This window comes from Bos indicus, chromosome 26 (genome assembly GCF_029378745.1).
Source record: "Bos indicus isolate NIAB-ARS_2022 breed Sahiwal x Tharparkar chromosome 26, NIAB-ARS_B.indTharparkar_mat_pri_1.0, whole genome shotgun sequence".
NCBI classification, from domain to species: Eukaryota; Metazoa; Chordata; class Mammalia; order Artiodactyla; family Bovidae; genus Bos; species Bos indicus.
Genome location: NC_091785.1, coordinates 15,842,344 through 15,863,781, shown reverse-complemented (window position 1 = coordinate 15,863,781; position 21,438 = coordinate 15,842,344). Strand labels below are relative to the sequence as shown.

At 37.2% G+C, this 21,438-nt stretch overlaps 1 protein-coding gene across 9 annotated transcripts in view; it reads right to left on the bottom strand.

The window, feature by feature from the left end:
- The window catches only part of TBC1D12 (TBC1 domain family member 12), a 119,506-nt gene that overhangs the window by 31,091 nt on the left and 66,977 nt on the right, over nt 1-21,438 (bottom strand). For 4 of the 9 annotated variants that reach the window (XM_070780507.1, XM_070780504.1, XM_070780502.1 and 1 more), the window contains exon 3: nt 20,690-20,749. The exons of 1 other annotated variant lie outside the window; for it this stretch is intronic. In XM_070780507.1, coding sequence (XP_070636608.1) covers nt 20,690-20,749 — 60 coding nt within the window. Of the gene's footprint in view, nt 1-15,775; nt 15,828-18,911; nt 18,949-20,689; nt 20,750-21,438 lie in introns of all 9 variants that reach the window. 4 more of the 9 variants (XM_070780506.1, XM_070780510.1, XM_070780505.1 and 1 more) reach the window with 2 other exon arrangements.

Below are 21,438 nucleotides of genomic sequence, written 5' to 3'. Positions count from 1 at the left end.
ATATCAAATACATTTAGGCAAATGTATCAGACCACAGGACTAATATTCTGTATATTTAGGTCTCTGTAATAACTGTAACTTTGGTTTCTGTTTGACCAAGAGGCTCATAGCACCAGTCAGAGACTTCCCTTCTCCACCACTCTCTTAGCTATGCCCTCCTCCACGTGTGGGCTTCATCTTGAGGCTGGCTTTTTGATCAGAGAAATGACTGTAGCAATGCCAACTGTCACATCCTTAGAGCACAACTTTCAAAGATCCTCTAGCTGTTCTTCTAATAATAACTTTCACAAAAGAAAAACAAAGTACCCTTCCTGGAAGGTCCCAGTAAACACTTCATTCAATACGCAATCACAATGACCTGAGAAATAAGCTTTATCAATGAGTTAATCAGGGCCTATCGCTGTAGCGAGGAAAATCACATAATTCTTAAATCACTCAATTCGAGGACAACAGAGAGAGATAATAGTGTTCAAGTTATTGATATGTAGTTGATATCTCCAAGACATCATTTAAAAATACAGCTGAATAGTCCATCATGGGGAGATTCCTGAAGCCATTTTCACTTTAAATCCATGTGTGTCATGTCATAAAAATCCCCTGTATATTCCTTCCATAGAAGTTTAATAATGAACCAAATTGATAATTTCATAAGTCATAAAGAAATCTTACAATATTAAAAAACGACAGGAAATATCATAGTTTAAGGATATCAGTATATAATGCTAGCTATAGAACACTCACTGTCTGAAAATACCACATCAATCTGCCTCATTTCCTAACAACAAAGGTTAATTTTTTTTTTCTGCCACACTATGCAATTCGCAGGATCTTAGTTCCCCAGGGATCAAGAATTGAACCAGCACCCCGAGCAGTGAAAACAGAGTCCTAACCACCAGACTGCCAGGGAATTCCCAAGGTCAGTTTTAACTGACTTATTTTGAGTTGTTGAAGCTACCTACCAAATGTTAAGATAAGAAGCATCGAGTTTTTCTCTTAACTTAGGGAATATATTTCTATGAAGTACTGCAACGAACCTTGTTTATTTTGTCAATTTAACTTATTTTTTATCTTTCACTCAACTATTGTTCTATGAAAGCTACTTAACTGGATAACTAGAATAGAAGATGAAAACACTGCTAGAGGCAGGCTGGCAATATCTGTAGGATAATTTATTCTAGCTATTGGTGGCTCAGACGGTAAAGCATCTGTCTGCAGTGTGGGAGACCTGGGTTCTATCCCTGGGTTGGGAATCCCCTGGAGAAGGAAATGGCAGCTGACTCCAGTACTCTTGCCTGGAAAATCCATGGACGGAGGAACCTGGTAGGCTACAGTCCATGGGGTCGCAAAGAGTCGGACAATGACTGACAGACTTCATTCACTTCTATTATAAGAAAATTTGAGGCAAATAGGCAATTAATTCTAAGTCTGGTCAAAAGATGGTAAGCAACTGATAACATCTCCATGAGCACAGAGTAGAAAAAATTACTTACTATTCCAAGGCAAAGAAATACTAGATTCACATAAATGAAAAAGATGTTTTTCCTCAAAATAATCTCTTAGAAAAGAGAAAGCATGTTTGCTTAACATCTCTCATATTATGGGTGTTTTCTCTATTAGTTTGAATGGCCAGGCACTATTTGGAGGAGGTGTGTCATCCTGAAATTATCTCAGTCAATACTGAATCTAGTTTGGAAGGTAATTTATTTTATTTATTTTTTGCTGTGGCATGTGGAACTTCTCTGACCAGGGATCAAACCCATGCCCACTATAGGAGAAGTGTGGGGTCTTAACCACTGGACAACAGGAAAATCTTAGAAGGTGATTTTTTGTTCAATTTTTTTGTTGTGGCTTTGTTTAAGTGGAATAGGAAAGGAAGAAAATGGACATGAAGTAATGAAGGATTCCCAATTCCTGAAGGTATAACCATTCAATTGCAAACACTCATGAAGAGTCTTTAAAATATTACTGTACAGAGACTAGGTCTCTTTATAGTAGATCATAATTTTATACTTATAGAACAAATAAAAGAAAAAATATAATGCATCTGGAAGTTTGTGGCTTGAGACAAAATTTCTAGTAACAAGATAGTACACTTAAAAGGCACTGTACCTGCTACAAACTTGGACAAAAGTGAAGATGCTCTGTTCTGTGGCTAAAGACCACAAAAATGCTCAGTGATGCTGAATATATTGACATCGAAGATGTATGCAAACAGATCTGAATAAAGAGGTACTATTTCTTATATGCAATTTGTATATGCAAATTGAATATGTAATTAGAAACAAGTATTTGATTTTCATCTATTATACATTTCTAAAAGTTATATATACATGTTGGACAAAAAAAATCCTTCAGAAAGATATGTAGATTCCCACTTGATGGGCAACGAAGGGGTAATTCATACTGTCTCTCTGTAAACAACCTCTGTTTCCAAACAAGGTGAGCCTATTGATCATCCTATTATTAAGCATGCGGACAGTTCTGATAAACCCAGAAATCCCACTGCTGGGCATACACACCGAGGAAACCAGAATTGAAAGAGACACATGTACCCCAGTGTTCATCGCAGCACTGTTTACAATAGCCAGGACATGGAAGCAACCTAGATGTCCATCAACAGACAACTTGATAAGAAGCTGTGGTACATATACTCAATGGAATATTACTCAGCTATTAAAAAGAATGCATTTGAATCAGTTCTAATGAGGTGGATGAAATTGGAGCCTATTATACAGAGTGAAGTAAGCCAGAAGGAAAAACACCAATACAGTATATTAACACATATATATGGAATTTAGAAAGATGGTAACAATGACCCTATATGCGAGACAGCAAAAGAGACAAAGATGTAAAGAACAGAATTTTGGACTCTGTGGGAGAAGGCGAGGGTGGGATGATTTGGGAGAATAGCAGTGAAACATGTATATTATCATATATGAAACAGATCGCCAGTCCAGGTTCAATGCATGAGACAGGGTGCTCAGGGCTGGTGTACTGGGATGACCCTGAGGGATGGGATGGGGAGGGAGGTGGGAGAGGGGTTCAGGATGTGGAACACATGTATACCCATGGCTGATTCATGTCAATGTATGGCAAAAACCACTACAATACTATAATTAGCCTCCAATTAAAATAAATTAAAAAATAAAATAAAATGTTAATATCTACAAAAAGAAACTATGCATGGGGGCAGTTCTGAACATCCAGTGCACACGGGAGAACTGGAAGAACGTCCCAACTGTTAGTTGGAATGGTCAGGGGCGGTAGCTGGCAGAATTTGTGGGCCAGATCATCAGAAGAGGAGGCATTCTGATGAGAAACAGCTCTAGGAATCTGCATAGAAGTCCTCTGGAGGTATTATATAGCTGAATACCAAATGGATGTGTGTAGGGCAAAACATTATAAGATTGGGCAAAAAAAAAAAAAAACAACTTCTGGGGAAAGAATAATTACTATGGAGTGGTAAGTAAAACAGTTCCCACAGCTCACCCATGGCTGAGAAGTATTCACATTCCTACCAACCAGATAGGAAAGTCATCACTGAATACACAGAATATTCAGAAGAGACCTGACTATTCAGACTCATCTGAAACTATGCAAGTCAGAAGACAATGGAAAAATCTTTAAATTGCTGAAAGAAAAAAAAATAATTAAAAAACAGGGAACAAACTTGTTGACTTAGGATTCTACAAACACACATTTGAAAAATAAAAGCACAATAAGAATGTTTTCAGACAAACAAAACCTGAAAGAATCTGTTGTCAGTAGACCTGCTCTATATTCTAAAGGAGATCTTTCAGGCAGAGAGAAAGAATATATCACATGAAAACACAAAGTTAAAATAAAAGCACCAAACATAGTAAATATGGAAAGACATTTCAGAAAAGACACAACTAAGAGACAAAAATATAAAAGTAATTTTTAAAAGGATAGCTGACTAAATGCAAAAATAATATCAGTGTATTGAGGGGGTTTACAGCATAAAATCAGAAGGGACAGAATGGCAGTATACTGTTGTAAAATTATTACATTGTACTCAAAGTGGTATAATGTTATTTGGAGATAGATTGTGATACAGATATATATCATAACAGTGTCCCAGAGATGGTTTCATGAGGTCTCAAAGTCAAAACTATAGTCCTAATAATGCTAATAGTTTGTCTTTGTCAGTAGGTTGACAATTTTGCTAAAAGCAAAACGAGGAATAAAACTGTTAATCCCCTAGCACAATCAAAGCAATAACATGAAAAATGAAAGTGAAAGTCACTCAGTTGTGTCTGACTCTTTGCAACCCCATGGACTACACAATCCATGAAACTCTACAGGCCAGAATACTGGAGTAGGCAGCCTTTCCCTTCTCCAGGGTATCTTCCCAATCCAGGGATCAAACCCAGGTCTCCCGCATTGCACATGGATTCTTTACCAGCTGAGCCACCAGGGAAGCCCAAGAATGCTGGAGTGGGTAGCCTATCCCTTCTCCAGTGGATCTTCCCAACCCAGGAATTGAACCTGGGTCTCCTGCATTGAAGGAGATTCTTTACTATCTAAGCCAGAAAACATAACCCCAGTCCAGTCATGAGGAAATTATCAGACAAACCCAAATTGAGGATGTGATATAATAAGAAATATTTATTTGTTTCTGCCCCATTTCCTGCAACACAGCTCTTGAAACCTTTGAAATTTCTGACATGATGTGTCTTTTTGTATGCTAATGAGATGACTGGTAGTTGAAGGTTCCTAGATATTCTCAGAATGGAGGCTTGTCGCCAGGGGTACCAACTATATACTTTCAGGATCGGAACTTTCAGCTCTACCCCTTGACCTCTGGAGAGGGAAGAGGTGCTGAAGGCTGAATTAACCACTGATAAGCAATCCCCACTCCAGTACTCTTGCCTGGAAAATCCCATGGACAGAGGAGCCTGGTAGGCTGCAGTACATGGGGTCACTAAGAGTCAGACACGACTGAGTGACTTCACTTTCACGTTTCATTTTCATGCATTGGAGAAGGAAATGGCAACCCACTCCAGTGTTTTTGCCTAGAGAATCCCAGGGATGGGGGAGCCTGGTTGGCTGCCATCTATGGGGTCGCACAGAGTCGGACACAACTGAAGCGACTTAGCAGCAGCAGCAGCAAGCAATAATTTAATCAATTGTGCCTATTTATTATAGTAAGGCCTCCATAAAAAATTCTACCTGAAGTAGTTCAGAGTACTTTTGGGTTGGTGAGCACTCTATGGGGCTAAAAGGGTAATGAACCCACAGTGTGCTTGGAAGCTCTATGTTCCTTCCCTCATACCTTGCCCTATGTATCTCTTCCATCTGGCTGTTTATGTATAAACTGGTAATCTAATAAATCAACAGTTTCCTGAGTTCTGTGAGTGGTTCCAGCAAAATTATCAAACCCAAGAAGGGTGTCACAGGCATCTCCAATTTATGGCTGTTGATCAGAAGCACAAGAAGCATGGGACTTCCCTGGCTTCCAATACAGGGGGTGCAGGTCTGATCCCTGGTCAGGGAACTAAGATCCCACATGCTGCACAGCATGGCCAAAAAAAAAAAAAAAAAGAAGTACTAGAAGCCTGACTTGTATTAAGCATCTGAAATCAGAGGCAGTCTTGTAAGACTGAGGTCTTAACCTGGGGGATCTGACAGTAACTCCAGATAAACAGTGTAAGAATTGAATGGAATTGTAGGACACCCAACTGGGGTTTGAAGAATTGGTCAATGTGAGAAAAAAGAAAAAAAACCCTACACAGCCTACACACTTGGTATCAGAAGTACTGAGGGCAAGAAAAAAGTAATAGTTTTTCTTTTAAGGACCATTTTGGGAAATATCTGACCAATATTCCTCCTTTGATTCCTTGTGCGTATCAAAAAGAATGCATGCATGCATTCAGTCACTTCAGTCGTGTCCAACTGTGTGTGACCCCATAGACAGCAGCCCACCAGGCTCCTCTGTCCCTGGGATTCTCCAGGCAAGAATACTGGAGTGGGTTGCCATTTCCTTCTCCAATGCATGCATGCATGCTAAGTCGCTCCAGTCATGTCCAACTCTTTGCTACTCCATGGACAGCAGCCCACCAGGCCCCTCTGTCCACGGAATTCTCCAGGCAAGAGTACTGGAGCAGGTTGCCATTTTCTTCTCCATCAAAAAGAATACACACAACTATATGAAAATGTTCTTTCCTTTACTATCTAGACATTAGTATAAGGCCATATTTTCTTCACATACTTAAACTAAAACAATAGACAAGCAGAAACTGAATGCAGGAGTAGAAATGATAATCCAATCTTCTTTTATAATATTAAGCCAGACATTAAGAGATGTGCAAAAGTGTAAAACAATGCTAGTCTTCCGATCAGTTGGTTTTTTAAAAGTTTTTAAAATACATATTATTTGTGTTAACATGTAATGACTTTATTATTGCTATTTTTAAGTGAATTAATAAATATTTCCACCTGTCAGTGTTAATTCTGCGTATAGCAGTAATTCATAGACAATTCCCATGAACAAAAACTCTTTGGAAAAAACAAAAACAAAAAACTCTTTGAGATCCTTAATAGCCAGAATCCAAAGCAGTTGTAAATATAAACATTTGAAAACTGCTGGCCAAGAGCAACAACTGAAAAACTAAAACAAACATATATCTAATAAGTTAACAGTGGAGATAAAATGGAGTATTAAAAATACTGATTTAATCCAAAAGAGGGCAGGAAATGAGATAAAAATTAACAAAGACCAGATGGGACAATCTGAAAAGAAGTTGCAAGATGGTAAATTTAAATTCAGTCATACCAATAACTGACAGTAAATGACACTCCATTTAAAAAGAAGAGGGTATTCAGACTGCCTGCTACTGCTGCTAAGTCACTTCAGTCGTGTCTGACTCTGTGCGACCCCATAAACGGCAGCCAACCAGGCTCCCCCGTCCCTGGGATTCTCCAGGCAAGAACACTGGAGTGGGTTGCCATTTCCTTCTCCAATGCATGAAAGTGAAAAGTGAAAGTGAAGTTGCTCAGTCGTGTCCGACTCTTAGTGACCCCATGGACTGCAGCCTACCGGGCTCCTCTGTCCATGGGATTTTCCAGGCAAGAGTACTGGAGTGGGGATTGCTTATCAATGGTTAATTCAGCCTTCAGCACCTCTTCCCTCTCCAGAGGTCAAGGGGTAGAGCTGAAAGTTCCGATCCTGAAAGTACATAGTTGGTACCCCTGGCGACAAGCCTCCATTCTGAGAATATCTAGGAACCTTCAACTACCAGTCATCTCATTAGCATGGGATTTTCCAGGCAAGAGTACTGGAGTGGGGTGCCATTGCCTTCTCCGATTCAGAATGCCTACAAAGACCCAAATATATGCTATATACAAAAAAAAAACACTTTAAATATGAAGATGGAAAAAAAGCAAATGAACAGAACAATTAACATGTAAACACAAATTGAAAGCAAGCTGTAGTGGATAAATTAGACAAAAACTTCATAATAAGAACCATTACCGGGGCAAAAAAGACATTACATTAATGGTAAAGAGGTCAATTCACCAAAAAGATATAAAAACAAAGCTTCAAAACACAAACAGAAGAAAAAAGAGCATAAGGAGAGAAATAGTCAAGTAGATTATGGTGGATATTTCATTATTCCTCTCTCACTAATTCACAGAACAAAAAATCAGGAAAATTATACAACACTTAAATACTATCATCTATGACCCAACTGACATTTATAAAACACTGACCTAACATCAGCAGAATACATACATTCTTTTCCAGTGCCCAAGGAATATTCTCTAAAACATGCTATATCTGGGACATAAAACAACTTTCAAATATTGAAAAAGACTGAAATTGCATAATGTATATTGCATGAGCATAATGGAGTAAAATTAGAAGTTATTTACAAAAACCTATCTGGGAAAATTCTAAAATATTTGAAAGTTAAAACACCACACTTCTAAATAATCATGAACAAAACATTTTCAATTGAGTGAAAATGAAAATTCTGATACTTGTTAAACACAGTAAAAGCACAGTTAGGCGAAAATGTACAGCTTAATACATATATTAAAAAGATAAAAGGTCTAAAATCAATGATCCACTTTAAAAAATTAGAAAAATCCAAAGCAAGAGGAAAGCAATAATAAAGAGTAAAAATAAGTGAGACAGAAATAGAGAGAGAGGTAAACATCAATGAAACAAAAGGGGTATATTTTTAAAAGGTCAATAAAACTGATAAACTTCTGGTAATATTGATCAATAAAAAAAGAAGACACAAATTACTAATTTCAGGAATGTGTGAGAGATCATCTCTACGTTTATGACATAACAATTAGATATTAAAAGGATAAGAGAATATTATTAACAATTTTATTCCAATAAATCCTACAGCAGAGATGAAACATAAAAATCTCTTGAAAGATACAAGTTAACCAAAACTGACTCAAGAAAAAAATAGAAAACAACATACCTCCTATCAATTAAAATTTAACTTTATAATTAAAAAGCTATTCAACAATACAGTAAGTCCCCTACACATGAACAACTTCTATTCTGAGTGTGTTCATAAGTCCAACTTGTAAGTCCAACAAAGTTAGCCTAGGTACCCAACTAACACAAATGGCTATATCTTACTGTACTGTAATAGGTTTATAATACTTTTCACACAAATAATACATAAAAAAACAAACAAATATAAAAAACCACAACATTTTTAACCCTACAGTACAGTACCTTGAAAAGCACAGTATTACAGTAGAGTAGTTGGCATACAGGGGCTGGCACTGAGTGAGTAGGCAAGAAGACTGAGGACAAACTGCAATTTCACTCATGCCTGATGCTAACAGAACACACTTTCACATTTTTGAAAGTGTGCAACTTAAAGGTTCACATGTAATGTACTTACTGTAACAACAACAAAAATCCCAGTATACTTCGTTTATGTCAGTAATTCTCAATTGGGGTTGACTTTGGCCCTAGGGTATGGTTGACAACATTAAGAGACATTTTTGGTTGCCACAACTGTGAAGGGATGCTACTGGCATCTCCTGGGCAGAGGCCAAAGACGCTGCTAATTCTTCACTGCAAAGGAGCGGTCCCCAAGAACAAAAATGACAAGGCCTAAAATGTCAATGGTGCTAAAGTTGAGAGACCTTGCCTTAGATAATCTTACTGCCAAGTTCCACCAAACATTTAAGGAAGAAAAAATATTAATTCTACACAAATTCTTTTAGAATAGAGACAGGGAAGAAACAGCTCTCAATTCATTCAATGATTCCAGCATTATCCCAATACCAAAATCAGACAAAAATAGTAAAAGAAAATTATAGACCAATATCTCAAATTAAAATAGAAGCAAAAATTCTTAACAAAATATTAATATTTCAACATTTTCTGCTCCAGCATGTAAGAAGCTTAAAAGTTGCCTACCCATTCTAGTAAGTTAAAAGCTGAACAAATAAAAAAAATCAACAACTCTTCTTAAATTCCTCAGAGAAATGAGGTCAAAAGGCAAACTGCTGCCACAAATTAGAGAAATAGGTAGATAGATGTCGAGGATCACAATTTACCAGGGTAGAAACTCCTGAAGAAACCTCTGTGGGAACCAAGCCAGGGTAGGAAAACCTGAACTGTAACTGACAAATTGCTAGAGGCTCAATGCAGACATGTCTGAAAGCTAAGACTCCGAGAGATCCCAGCCCCACATACTTCAGCAAGTTTTACCTCCAGGAACTCTATCAGGTCCTTACAGTGATCGTCAGAGAAAAACACCCTTGTGCTTGCAGCAGTAGGAGGGGAAAGGAACTATTTTGAAATATATTAGAGGAATCTGTTCTTAACAAAGCTTGCTCTCAGGAAAAACTATTTCACCAGAGCCTAACTTACTGCAGTCTTATCAGAGCCTAACCTATCTGGGGAAAGGAACATGTCCAGCTCCAGCCCACCTCTCCCACCTAAGGTGGTAGAGGGACTGAGAAGTGCCTGTGCACTGGTGAAGTGCAGTCTGAAGGCACAGGATCACCAGAAGACTGAGAACTAATCACAGGAGTATGTAACCCTTTCCCTCTTCCCACACCTAACCACTACATTAATCGGGTCTATTTACTAAAGTTCCTTTTACTCAGCCCACCATATCCACTCTTCAACAAAAAATTATAAGTCATACTAAAAAGCAAAAAACACAGTTCAAGGAGATTGAACACATCAGAACCATAGTCTATATGGTAATAATGTTGGACTTATAAACAAGGAATTTTTGAATACTATTAGTGTGCTAAGAGCTTTAATGGGAAAGGTAGACAACATGCAACAATTGATGAATAATGGAAGCAGAGAAATGGAAATTCTAAGAAAGAATGAAAAGGAAATGCTAGTGATTAAAAAAAAAAAAACTAACTAAAAGAGAAACACCTCTGATGGAGTAGAGGCAAACAGTTGAGGAAAGAAACCTTGAACTAGAGGATCCCTCATTCAGTTCAGTTCAGTCGCTCAGTCGTGTCCGACTCGCAACCCCATGAATCTCAGCACGCCAGGCCTCCCGGTCCATCACCAACTCCCGGAGTTCACTGAGACTCACGTCCATTGAGTCAGTGATGCCATCCAGCCATCTCATCCTCTGTCATCCCCTTCTCCTCCTGCCCCCAATCCCTCCCAGCATCAGTCTTTCCCAATGAGTCAGCTCTTCACATGAGGTGGCCAAAGTACTGGAGTTTCAGCTTTAGCATCATTTCTTCCAAAGAAATCCCAGGGCTGATCTCCTTCAGAATGGACCGGTTGGAACTCCTTGCAGTCCAAGGGACTCTCAAGAGTCTTCTCCAATACCACAGCTCAAAAGCATCAATTCTTTGGCACTCAGCCTTCTTCCCAGTCCAACTCTCACATCCGTACATGACCACAGGAAAAACCATAGCCTTGACTAGATGGACCTTTGTTGGCAAAGTAATGTCTCTGCTTTTCAATATGCTATCTAGGTTGGTCATAACTTACCTTCCAAGGAGTAAAAGCCTTTTAATTTCATGGCTGCAGTCACCATCTGCAGTGATTTTGGAGCCCAGAAAAATAAAGTCTGACACTGTTTCCACTGTTTCCCCATCTATTTCCCATGAAGTGATGGGAATGGATGCCATGATCTTTGTTTTCTGAATGTTGAGCTTTAAGCTAACTTTTTTTTAAAATTTTATTTTATTTTTAAACTTTACAATATTGTATTGGTTTTGCCAAACATCGAAATGAATCCACCACAGGTATACATGTGTTCCCCATCCTGAACCCTCCTCCCTCCTCCCTCCCCATACCATCCCTCTGGGTCGTCCCAGTGCACCAGCCCCAAGCATCCAGTATCGTGCATCGAACCTGGACTGGCGACTCGTTTCATATATGATATTTATACATATTTCAATGCCATTCTCCCAAATCATCCCACCCTCTCCCTCTCCCACAGAGTCCAAAAGACTGTTCTATACATCAGTGTCTCTTTTGCTGTCTCGTATACAGGGTTATTGTTACCATCTTTCTAAATTCCATATATATTAGTATACTGTATTGGTGTTTTTCTTTCTGGCTTACTTCACTCTGTATAATAGGCTCCAGTTTCATCCACATCATTAGAACTGATTCAAATGTATTCTTTTTAATGGCTGAGTAATACTCCATTGTGTATATGTACCACAGCTTTCTTATTCATTCATCTGCTGATGGACATCTAGGTTGCTTCCATGTCCTGGCTATTATAAACAGTGCTGCGATGAACATTGGGGTACACGTGTCTCTTTCAATTCTTTAAGCCAACTTTTTCACTCTCCACTTTCACTTTCATCAAGAGGTTTTTTAGTTCCTCTTCACTTTCTGCCATAAGGGTGGTGTCATCTGCATATCTGAGGTTATTGATATTTCTCCCAGCAATCTTGATTCCAGCTTGTGCTTCCTCCAGTCCAGCGTTTCTCATGATGTACTCTGCATATAAGTTAAATAAGCAGGGTGACAATATACAGCCTTGACATACTCCTTTTCTTATTTGGAACCAGTCTGTTGTTCCATGTCCAGTTCTAACTGTTGCTTCCTGACCTGCATATAGCTTTCTCAAGAGGCAGATCAGGTGGTCTGGTATTCCCATCTCTTTCAGAATTTTCCACAGTTTATTGTGATCCCTCATTGGATCCTTTTATTGGATCCCTCATTGGAAACCTCCAAAACTGAAAAAGAGAACAAAGACTGAGAAACAGAGAACAGAATATCCAAGTACTGTGGGACAACTACACAAGATGTAATATACGTGTAATGGGACTACCAAAAGAAGAGAGAGAAAATGGAACAGAAGCAATATTTGAAGGAACGATAACCAGGAATTTCTATAAATTAATGTCTACACCAAACTACAGATCAGAAAGCTCAGAACACAAAGTCGTATAGATGCCCAAATAACTACACCTAGGCAAATCATATTTAAATTGCAGAAAGTGTGTTAGTGTGACAATCGCTCAGTCGTGTCTGACTCTACGCGACCCCAGGGACTCCTCTGTCCATTGGATTTCCCAGGCAAGAATACTGGAGTGGGTGGCCAACTGCAGAAAATCAAAGATTTTAAAAAATCTTGAAAGAAGCCAGAGGTGAAAAAACCTCTCTACACAAAAGCAAAGATAACAATTTACAGAGAAGCTCTGCACCCTATGAAATTAGCCTTCAAAAACAAAGAAGAAAAAGACTCTTCCAAGCTAACAAAAATTGAGAGAATTTGTTGCCAATAGATATCTGTCTTGCAAGAAATGTTGAGAGAAGCTCTTCAGAGAGAGGGAAAGGGACACCTCAGAAATTTTTGTCTACATAAAAAAAACAGTATCAGAAAGAAATACATGAAAGTAAAATAAAAATTCTCTTTTTACTAGCCTTAACTGGTCCAACAGATAACAGCTTGTTCCAAATAATGATACATTCAGTTACATATGGTTGTGTGTATGTGTATGTGAGCATGCTCATGTGTAAATGAAATGAATGACAGCAAACATACAAATGATGGAAGGAAGCAATTAGGAATATTTTGATGTTATGAAGCACTTGCAGCACTGTGAAGTGGTAAACATTATTTTTAAATGGGTTTATATTAGATGTAAATGCATATTGCAAGCTCTAGGATAAAGGGGGGAAGGAAGGGAGAGAGGAAGAGAGAAAGCAGATACAAACTACAAATATCATAAATGAAAGAGGGGTATCACTACAGATTTGATGTATGTTAAAGAAAGCTGAGCGCCGAAGAATTGATGCTTTTGAACTGTGGTGTTGGAGAAGACTCTTGAGAGTCCCTTGGACTGCAAGGAGATCCAATCAGTCCATTCTGAAGGAGATCAGCCCTGGGTGTTCACTGGAAGGACTGATGCTAAAGCTGAAACTCCAATACTTTGGCCACCTCATGCGAAGAGTTGACTCATTGGAAAAGACTCTGATGCTGGGAGGGATTAGGGGCAGGAGGAGAAGGGGATGACAGAGGATGAGATGGCTGGATGGCATCACCAACTCGATGGACATGAGTTTGAGTGAACTCCTGGAGCTGTTGATGGACAGGGAGGCCTGGAGTGCTGAGATTCATTGGGTCGCAAAGAGTCTGACACGACTGAGTGACTGAACTGAACTGAAAGAAATATTAACAATTATATGCCCATAAATTTGATAACTTAGATGAAATGGATAAATTTCTTAAAGACATAATCTGTTAAAACTCACAGAAGAAAGGGATGATCTGAACAGTCCTGCTATCTATTTAAAAAATTCAATCAACAATTATACCCTCAAAAAAGCTGGGAAAAATGAAAAGAAAAGTAAGGGAGAAAGGGAAGGAGTGAAGGAGGGAAAGAAGGAAGGACAAAGAGAACTGCATTGATAATCACTTTCCAAAAGAGACAGCTCCTGGCTCAGATGAGTTCATGGGCAGATTTTAAGAAACATTTAAGGAACAAATTATATCAATTCCCTATGATCTCTTCCTCGGAGAAGGCAATGGCAACCCACTCCAGTACTCTTACTGGAAAACCCCATGGACAGAGGAGCCTGGTAGGCTGAAGTCCATGAGGTCACTTAGACTTAAGACACGACTGAGCGGCTTCACTTTCACTTTTCACATTCATGCATTGGAGAAGGAAATGGCAACCCACTCCAGTGTTCTTGCCTGGAGAATCCCAGGAACAGGGGAGCCTGGTGGGCTGCTGTCTATGGGGTAGCACAGAGTCGAACACGACTGAAGCGACTTAGCAAGCAATGATCTCTTCCAGAATATAAAAGCAAAGAGAATACTTCCTAATTTAATCAATGAGGCCAGCATTACCCTAATATTAAAACAGGCAAAGACATTAAAAGAAAACCCTGATCAATACATCTCAGAAACACAGATGCAAACATCCTCAATGAAATATTAGTAAATTGAATCAAATAATGTATAAAAAGGATTATATGCCAAGATCAAGTGGGAAAATTCAAGTCATTCATAACAAAAATTCTCATTAAAGTAGGAATAAAAGGGTCATTCCTTTCTTGATAAAGAACATCTACAAAACAACCCAAAGCTGATACTATATCTAATGGTGAGAAACTTTAAGTTTTCCCACTAAGAACAAGGCAAGGGATGTCCCCTCCCACCACTGCTTGTCAACATTGTGAAAAGTCTTAGCTAATGCAACAAGACAAGGAAATACAAGGTATACTGATTAGAAAAGAAACAATAAAACTGCTTTTGCTTGCAGATGCCATGATCTAGTCTATATACAAAATCTGAAAGAACAGTTAAAAAAAAAAAAAGTTTATATGTAGGCAAAAGACCCAGAATACCAAACTCAATATCGAAGAAGAAGAAAGTTGGAGGACAAACATTACCTGACTTCAGGACTTAATATAAAACTACAGTAATCAATACAATGCAGCAATGACAAAGGACTAGACAATGGAACAGAACAGACAGTCGAAAACAATTCCACATAAACACAATCAACTAATAATTCATGAAAAAAATTGAGAAGCAGGACTTGATAAAAATTAAAAACCTCTGCTCTGTGAAAGACACTGTCAAGAGAATGAGAAGACATAGACTGGGAGGAAATACTTGTAAAAGATACATCAGATGAAGGACTGCTATACAAAATACATACAGAACTCTTAAAATTCTACTGAGTTCTGTTTTTATTATTATAAGAAAATGAGCAATCCAATCAAAAATGATCAGAAAAGACACCTCACTAAATAAGATATGCAGATAACAAGTAATATATTCTAATTTATATGTCAATTGCTAATTAAAATAACAATCAGATACCACTACACACCTATTAGAATGGTCAAAATTCAAAACACTGATACCACCAAATACTGGTGAGGATGTGGAAAGAAAGAAATGCTCATTCACTGCTTGGTAGGAATGCAAAATGGTACAGTTACTTTGGAAGACAGTTTGGCTGTTTCTTATAAAACTAAAATACCATATGATTCAGCAACCAGGCTCCTTGGTATTCACCCAAAAGAAATGAAAACTTACACCCACAAAAATACTTAACACATAGATGTTTATAGCAGCTTTATTCACTATTGCTAAAACTTGGAAGCAAACAAGATGTACTTCAAATTGCTTTCTACATATAATATTTCAAATATTACATCCAGCACCCAAGCAAAGGTAACAAAGCACACACAGAAATAAAATAGCATCCACTAACAAAAACTAGCAGAGTCAATATTCAATATAAGCAGACCTATAGAATTTCCAGACATTGAAATTATCAGACACAGGCTATGAAAAACTATACTTACTATGTTTAAGGAGATAAAGGCCAAGCTTGAAATTTCAGCAGGGAACTGTAAACTGCAAAAAGTGATATAGCAGATTTGAAAAAGAAACAACTAGAAACACAAGAATTGAAAAACACAAAATTGACATTAAGAACTCAAAGTATGGGGTTGAGGAAACTGTATTTTTAACTCATTCCCTAGGTAATCCACTGTGTTTGAGAACAGAATCATAGACTACTACAACAAATCTCAAAGTCCTTTGCAATCTCACTCTTTTCTAGTTTCTATAAAGCCTCCAGAATATTTCTAATATATGAATTTGATGTCTCAGCACTGAAAGTATTTTGGTTAAGTCCAGCTTTCTAACCTGTGGCTAATGACCTTCACCTCTTCCCTGCTCAGTCGCTCAGCGGTGTCCAACTCTTTGCAACCACATGGACTGTAGCCCACCAGGCTTCTCTTTCCATAGGATTTTCCAGGCAAGAATACTGGAGTGGGTTGCCATTTCCTTCTCCAGGGGATCCTCCTCACCCAAGGATTGAACCTGGGGCTCTTGCATTGAAGGTAGATTCTTTCTGAGCTAATACTGAGTGCATTCCTGCTTGCTCATTCAATTTTCTCTATCTGGAACAGCTTTCCCCATCTTGTCTACCTAGTGAACTCCTACGAGTATATTTCAGAACACAAACTGCATGTAATCCTGAGTAGAATTAATCACTCTTTCATCTCTACTCCCGTACTTTGTTCACAACTACAGCATTCACTATACTATATGATAACCATATATGAATCTTTTCCCTCCTTCCCACAGTTATACTAGAATAACAGAAAAGCTAGGACTCATATTAATCTATTTCTCAAGAACCTAAACCATGCCTATTTTATCGTACAGTCAATGTCTGTTGAATAAATTACACATTCATTAAAATGAAAGCCAGACAAACTTAGAGAAGAATCTAGGATCAATTAAAGAATTTTGTCCTTCAAATTCTACAAGAGAAAAGATTTAGAGCTTGCTAATATGAAGTAACACAATAAGCTGGTCACAGAATGGTATCCTACAATATTTTGATGTGTTAGGCTCTATATCTAAAGGACTCACCAGAAAAAGAATGTACTAGGAGAGGGATATGAGAAAAGATAAGTCTATGGGTTCAAAGGGAGGGTGGCAGGAGTCTTTGACCAACTTCTTGAACTAAAATACGGGGTCTGGGGAAAAGGAAGAATGAAATAGGAGCTTCTCCTTTAAAGACAATGTGAAAGCCAAAATAAGCTTGATGCATATACACTGACTTGACTTTTGAGTTTCAGCGTACAGTGAGAACACTACTCCTAAAGGGGTTAGTGTTAAATCTGTGTCAGTAAGCAAACCCTCATGTTTCTATATTATGGTAGCCATTTATAGACAGTCAGAATAATGTTTCAGAAATGGAAGAAACTCCCCATGTGGACATCTCTATCACCTTAAGAACATGTCTACCCAAGATAAAGACAATTTTATACAATTTGATCCAAAAGCCAGGGAAATCATCATGCTTGTAGTAGAGGGGATAGCCAATTAGGATACCTTTAGTGATTGATTCTAGGATCTGTGAATTAGAAGAAATAAAATGCATCCTATAATTCAAGTTTAACTGAAACCGAGGGCAAAGCATTTCATCATCCTCTGGCATACAGCAGTGTCTTAATAAACTTCATTTTGGTAAAGCTATTAACACAATTTTGTTTAGTGTAATCTGAAGCCTAACATAATTATAAGTCTGACATCATGACAGAAGGAATATAACTTCTACTTTGATGCTCGAATTATATGTTTGGAATCAAATAACAAGAGTATTTTCAAATTGCAACTCTTTTCCAAGTCTCTGTCTTTAACAATTAAAAAAAAAAAAAATTCCCCCAAATTCTGCCCTGTTCAACTTATGAGAACTTATTATTATTATTCTTTCCATTTCTTTAACTAATTTAACCTTCTTTCTTAAGGTTCATACTTCTCCCCTCTCCCAGGAGCACAGGCCCAGAGCTGGTACAAAGTCCTCTCTCAATCTTCAGGCCACAGAAATCAACATTTATGAAATCAAACTTATTCATACATAGGAAAGACACAGCAATTTATCATTAACTATAAATAAGGAACACATGTGTGGCTAGAAAGGTAATTATTCACTTCCTTTACAAGGTGACAATACATTAGGTAAACAAAGATGAAGGAACATGCAAGTGTGTAACAGTTTTAAGGACTTATCAAAAACAAATTCTGAACACAGTTCAGACCCTAAACAATTTAACAACAATGAAGTGGTTCATTTACTGCAGTGCTCACTCAAACTTTATACTGAAGGTATCTATATTTAAGCATAACTAAAATCAACAAATTTTTCAAGTATCCTAACTACATAAACCAATAATGTTAGTAACCAGAAAACTATGCTCTACCCTTACAAAGTGTAACATAATTAGTGCTCATAAAGTATGTGTATTCTAGTCCTTTCCACAATGCTACTTACTATTCCTCAAGTCAAAGGCTTAATTGAGGAGAATGACCTTTTCTCCTTTATTTTTTCTTCTATTTTTTGGTCACACTGCACAGCATGTGGGATCTTAGTTCCCCGACCAGGGGACAAACAGGCGTTCCTTGCAATGGAAGTGAGGCATCTTAACCACTGGACTGCCAGGTAAGTCCATGACCTATTCTATTTTAGACAATTTGAAATGCTCAGATTAAGAAACTTGAGTCTTAAAACTTTTTTCCTTGCCTGTCAAAAGATAGCTGAAAGTGATTCAAACACTCAACTAAAATACCACTCAGAAAAAGACGAGTGATGAAAAACATGAAACATCATCTAAGTACTATAATCTCACCTATTCATAATGAAAAAGATGCCAATAGTGCCAAGCAAAAAATTACTTTCTACTGAAAGACTGAGTTTGACATAGACTATGTTCGATCTAGTATGCAATCATGTTACAGTTACACATAACATGGCGCATTTGAAATAATTCTCACTTGCAGTTTGGGGGTCATAAGACAAACTCTGTAGCTGTATTCCAACTTCAGCCTATTAATTTAGAAAAACCAAAAACTTAGGTCAATTGAACTACAATATAACTGAAATACTATTTATAATTAATAGATGCGATTTTTAACATGGCTCACCAACTGGTTCAGATGGCCACAAGCAGGAATTTCATACCTGCAAGAGAACACATGTGATAATCCTCATAAAATAATATTATGAATATTCATATGATTTGGGGACTGATTGTCAAGTTAAATGCCAAACTTGAGTCAGTCTGATTTTGCTATTATCCTAAAATTATTTTTATACTTCTTTACTATTAACATGTAAAGTACTAAATTGATCAAACTTTTAATAACTTTTTAAAAATAGTTAACCTATAAGTATCTTTCACTTTTGAACTTCATGTATCTCTGAAAAACTATAGATACAAAACACTTAAAAGAAGGCAAAAAGTTTTATATACAGTAACATTTTGTTCTTAGGGGAAAAAATAACATAGAATGTAAAAGTATATACACATGAAAATAACTGTGTTTTCTACACAAAAATTGAATTTTAAAAGGCCTAAAACTGTGAAGGGAAATGTAAAATGAGATATACCTTCCTATAATGTTTTATATTTTATAGAGAATATAATCATGTGCTATTTGTGCAATTAACAATTAATAGAGAAAAAGGTTGCAATTCAAAGTAGTTTAGTTAAATTTATAATCTTATAAGTGTCTTTCCATTAGAAAAAAATTCTAGTCCCCAAACATATACTCATCCTTAAGAATATGGCAACTCCTTTCTGGATATCTGCTTAATGAAATAATTATCCTATAAAATACTACTACCACTCTAATATTCTAACAAATTTTACAGTTTTGCCCTTCTTGAAGCAAGTGATGCATCTTAAGAAAGATCAAAGGAATCTATTTTTTCCTTAGTACTTCTAGCACTGCCTCACTTTTTCAGACAGTTTTACAGTGGAATACTAGCTACCTTCATTTTCTATAGCCGTAACAGCTTAAAACCTTATCCTAAAACATGACAGACGTGTCTGAACACTCTTCATGGTTTTACTCTTACATTATTTTAAATTCTGATTCTAAACACAAAACACATTTTACATGTGAACATAGTCAAAGATCTCAAATGTAGTTTTATACTGATAATGTTTTACAGAGTTTAGAAATTAGGACTGTAAAACAAACTGTTTTCAAGTGGAAACAGAAAGTTGTAGCTTTTCCATTACTAATAAAAGAAAATCATGCCCACGTTTAAAATGACAATTGCAGGAAAGAGAATAGCAAAATGAGACAAATAGGGGGTGGGGTATAGGACAAAAACTGTAGTAAAAGAGAAAGCAGAAACATTCCATCACATGGTGAAACAGACACATTTTTGAGGGTGGAAAACAGTCAGAGGAACAATGACTTTGCTATCCATCACGGCTCCCAGAAAACAAACAGAAGCATGAAAAAGGCACCAAAATACACACTAGTCCCTACACACACCAGAACACTCAAAAATTAAAAGCAGCAGCTGAGAGAAATCAACATGTAACCAATAATCAACATGTAACCATGTAATCAATAAACAGCCAGAAAGGGACTGTAGAAGATAGAAACTGCATTTCAATCCCACTCTTTCTTCCCATTTGAAAATAAGACTTGTTCTTTTCCTGACCACTCATCAGATTTTCAAACAACATATATATAAAAAGGAAAGAAAATGTGAGGCCTTGGCACTCCAAAATGAAAACAGCAGATTAAAGGCAATGGCACATCCATAAACAGATAATTATCCACTAGTAATTAGAGACCTACCATAAGAAAATATCACAGAATGTTAGTTTACATAAAGATATTAAAGTACTATATGCACATGCATATTTCAGGTAAACTACCATAAAGTCAAGAATACAAACCTTCAATAGCAAGACCACTGTTTTTGCCTCTAGAGGGCGAACTTGGTCTTCTGAAAAACTCTAGACAAGAGAGGTTACTTTTAGACTTTACAAAAAAAAAACCGAGTTAAAATTTAAGACGTCCAGATAGCAAAGATTCCCAAACTTTATTGGATTAACAGCAACCTTAGTGCCTCAGTAATTATTATTGGCACCCCCTAAACCAACAGAAATACCCAGTTATTCTGTTTAATGAGCAGTATGTCCCAGTACTTAGTAGCCATTTGAAAAAATACACATAAATTAAAAGAAAGCTTTACTGCATTCTTAAATAACCACAATTAATTACTAATTGGGGCATGTGTGCCTTTTGTGCAGCGTACAATTTCACAAATCTTGAAATAAGACTGGACACCATCACCTTCATTTCCTGTTCCACACTGATTTTTGCACAATATCTGATTTTTACCACAGCAAACTCAGAAAAACCAGATTCACAAAGACACAATGTCACAGAAAGTAATGTATTTCCATTTTATGTTAAAACTGTGTACTACCTCAAGCTCTCAGGCAGCACCATATCCAACAAACGGTGGAAGAGTATTACTGAGTTTGCCATAGTTCCCATCAGCATTAGCCACTGCAGCACATGGGGGACCCTCGGCACACAGCTTTGGAATCATAGCACTTTAGTGTTAAGTCTGAGCAGCATATAAACTAGTCAATATTTTAATTACTTGAAAATGAAATTAACTATAACAAATGCTATT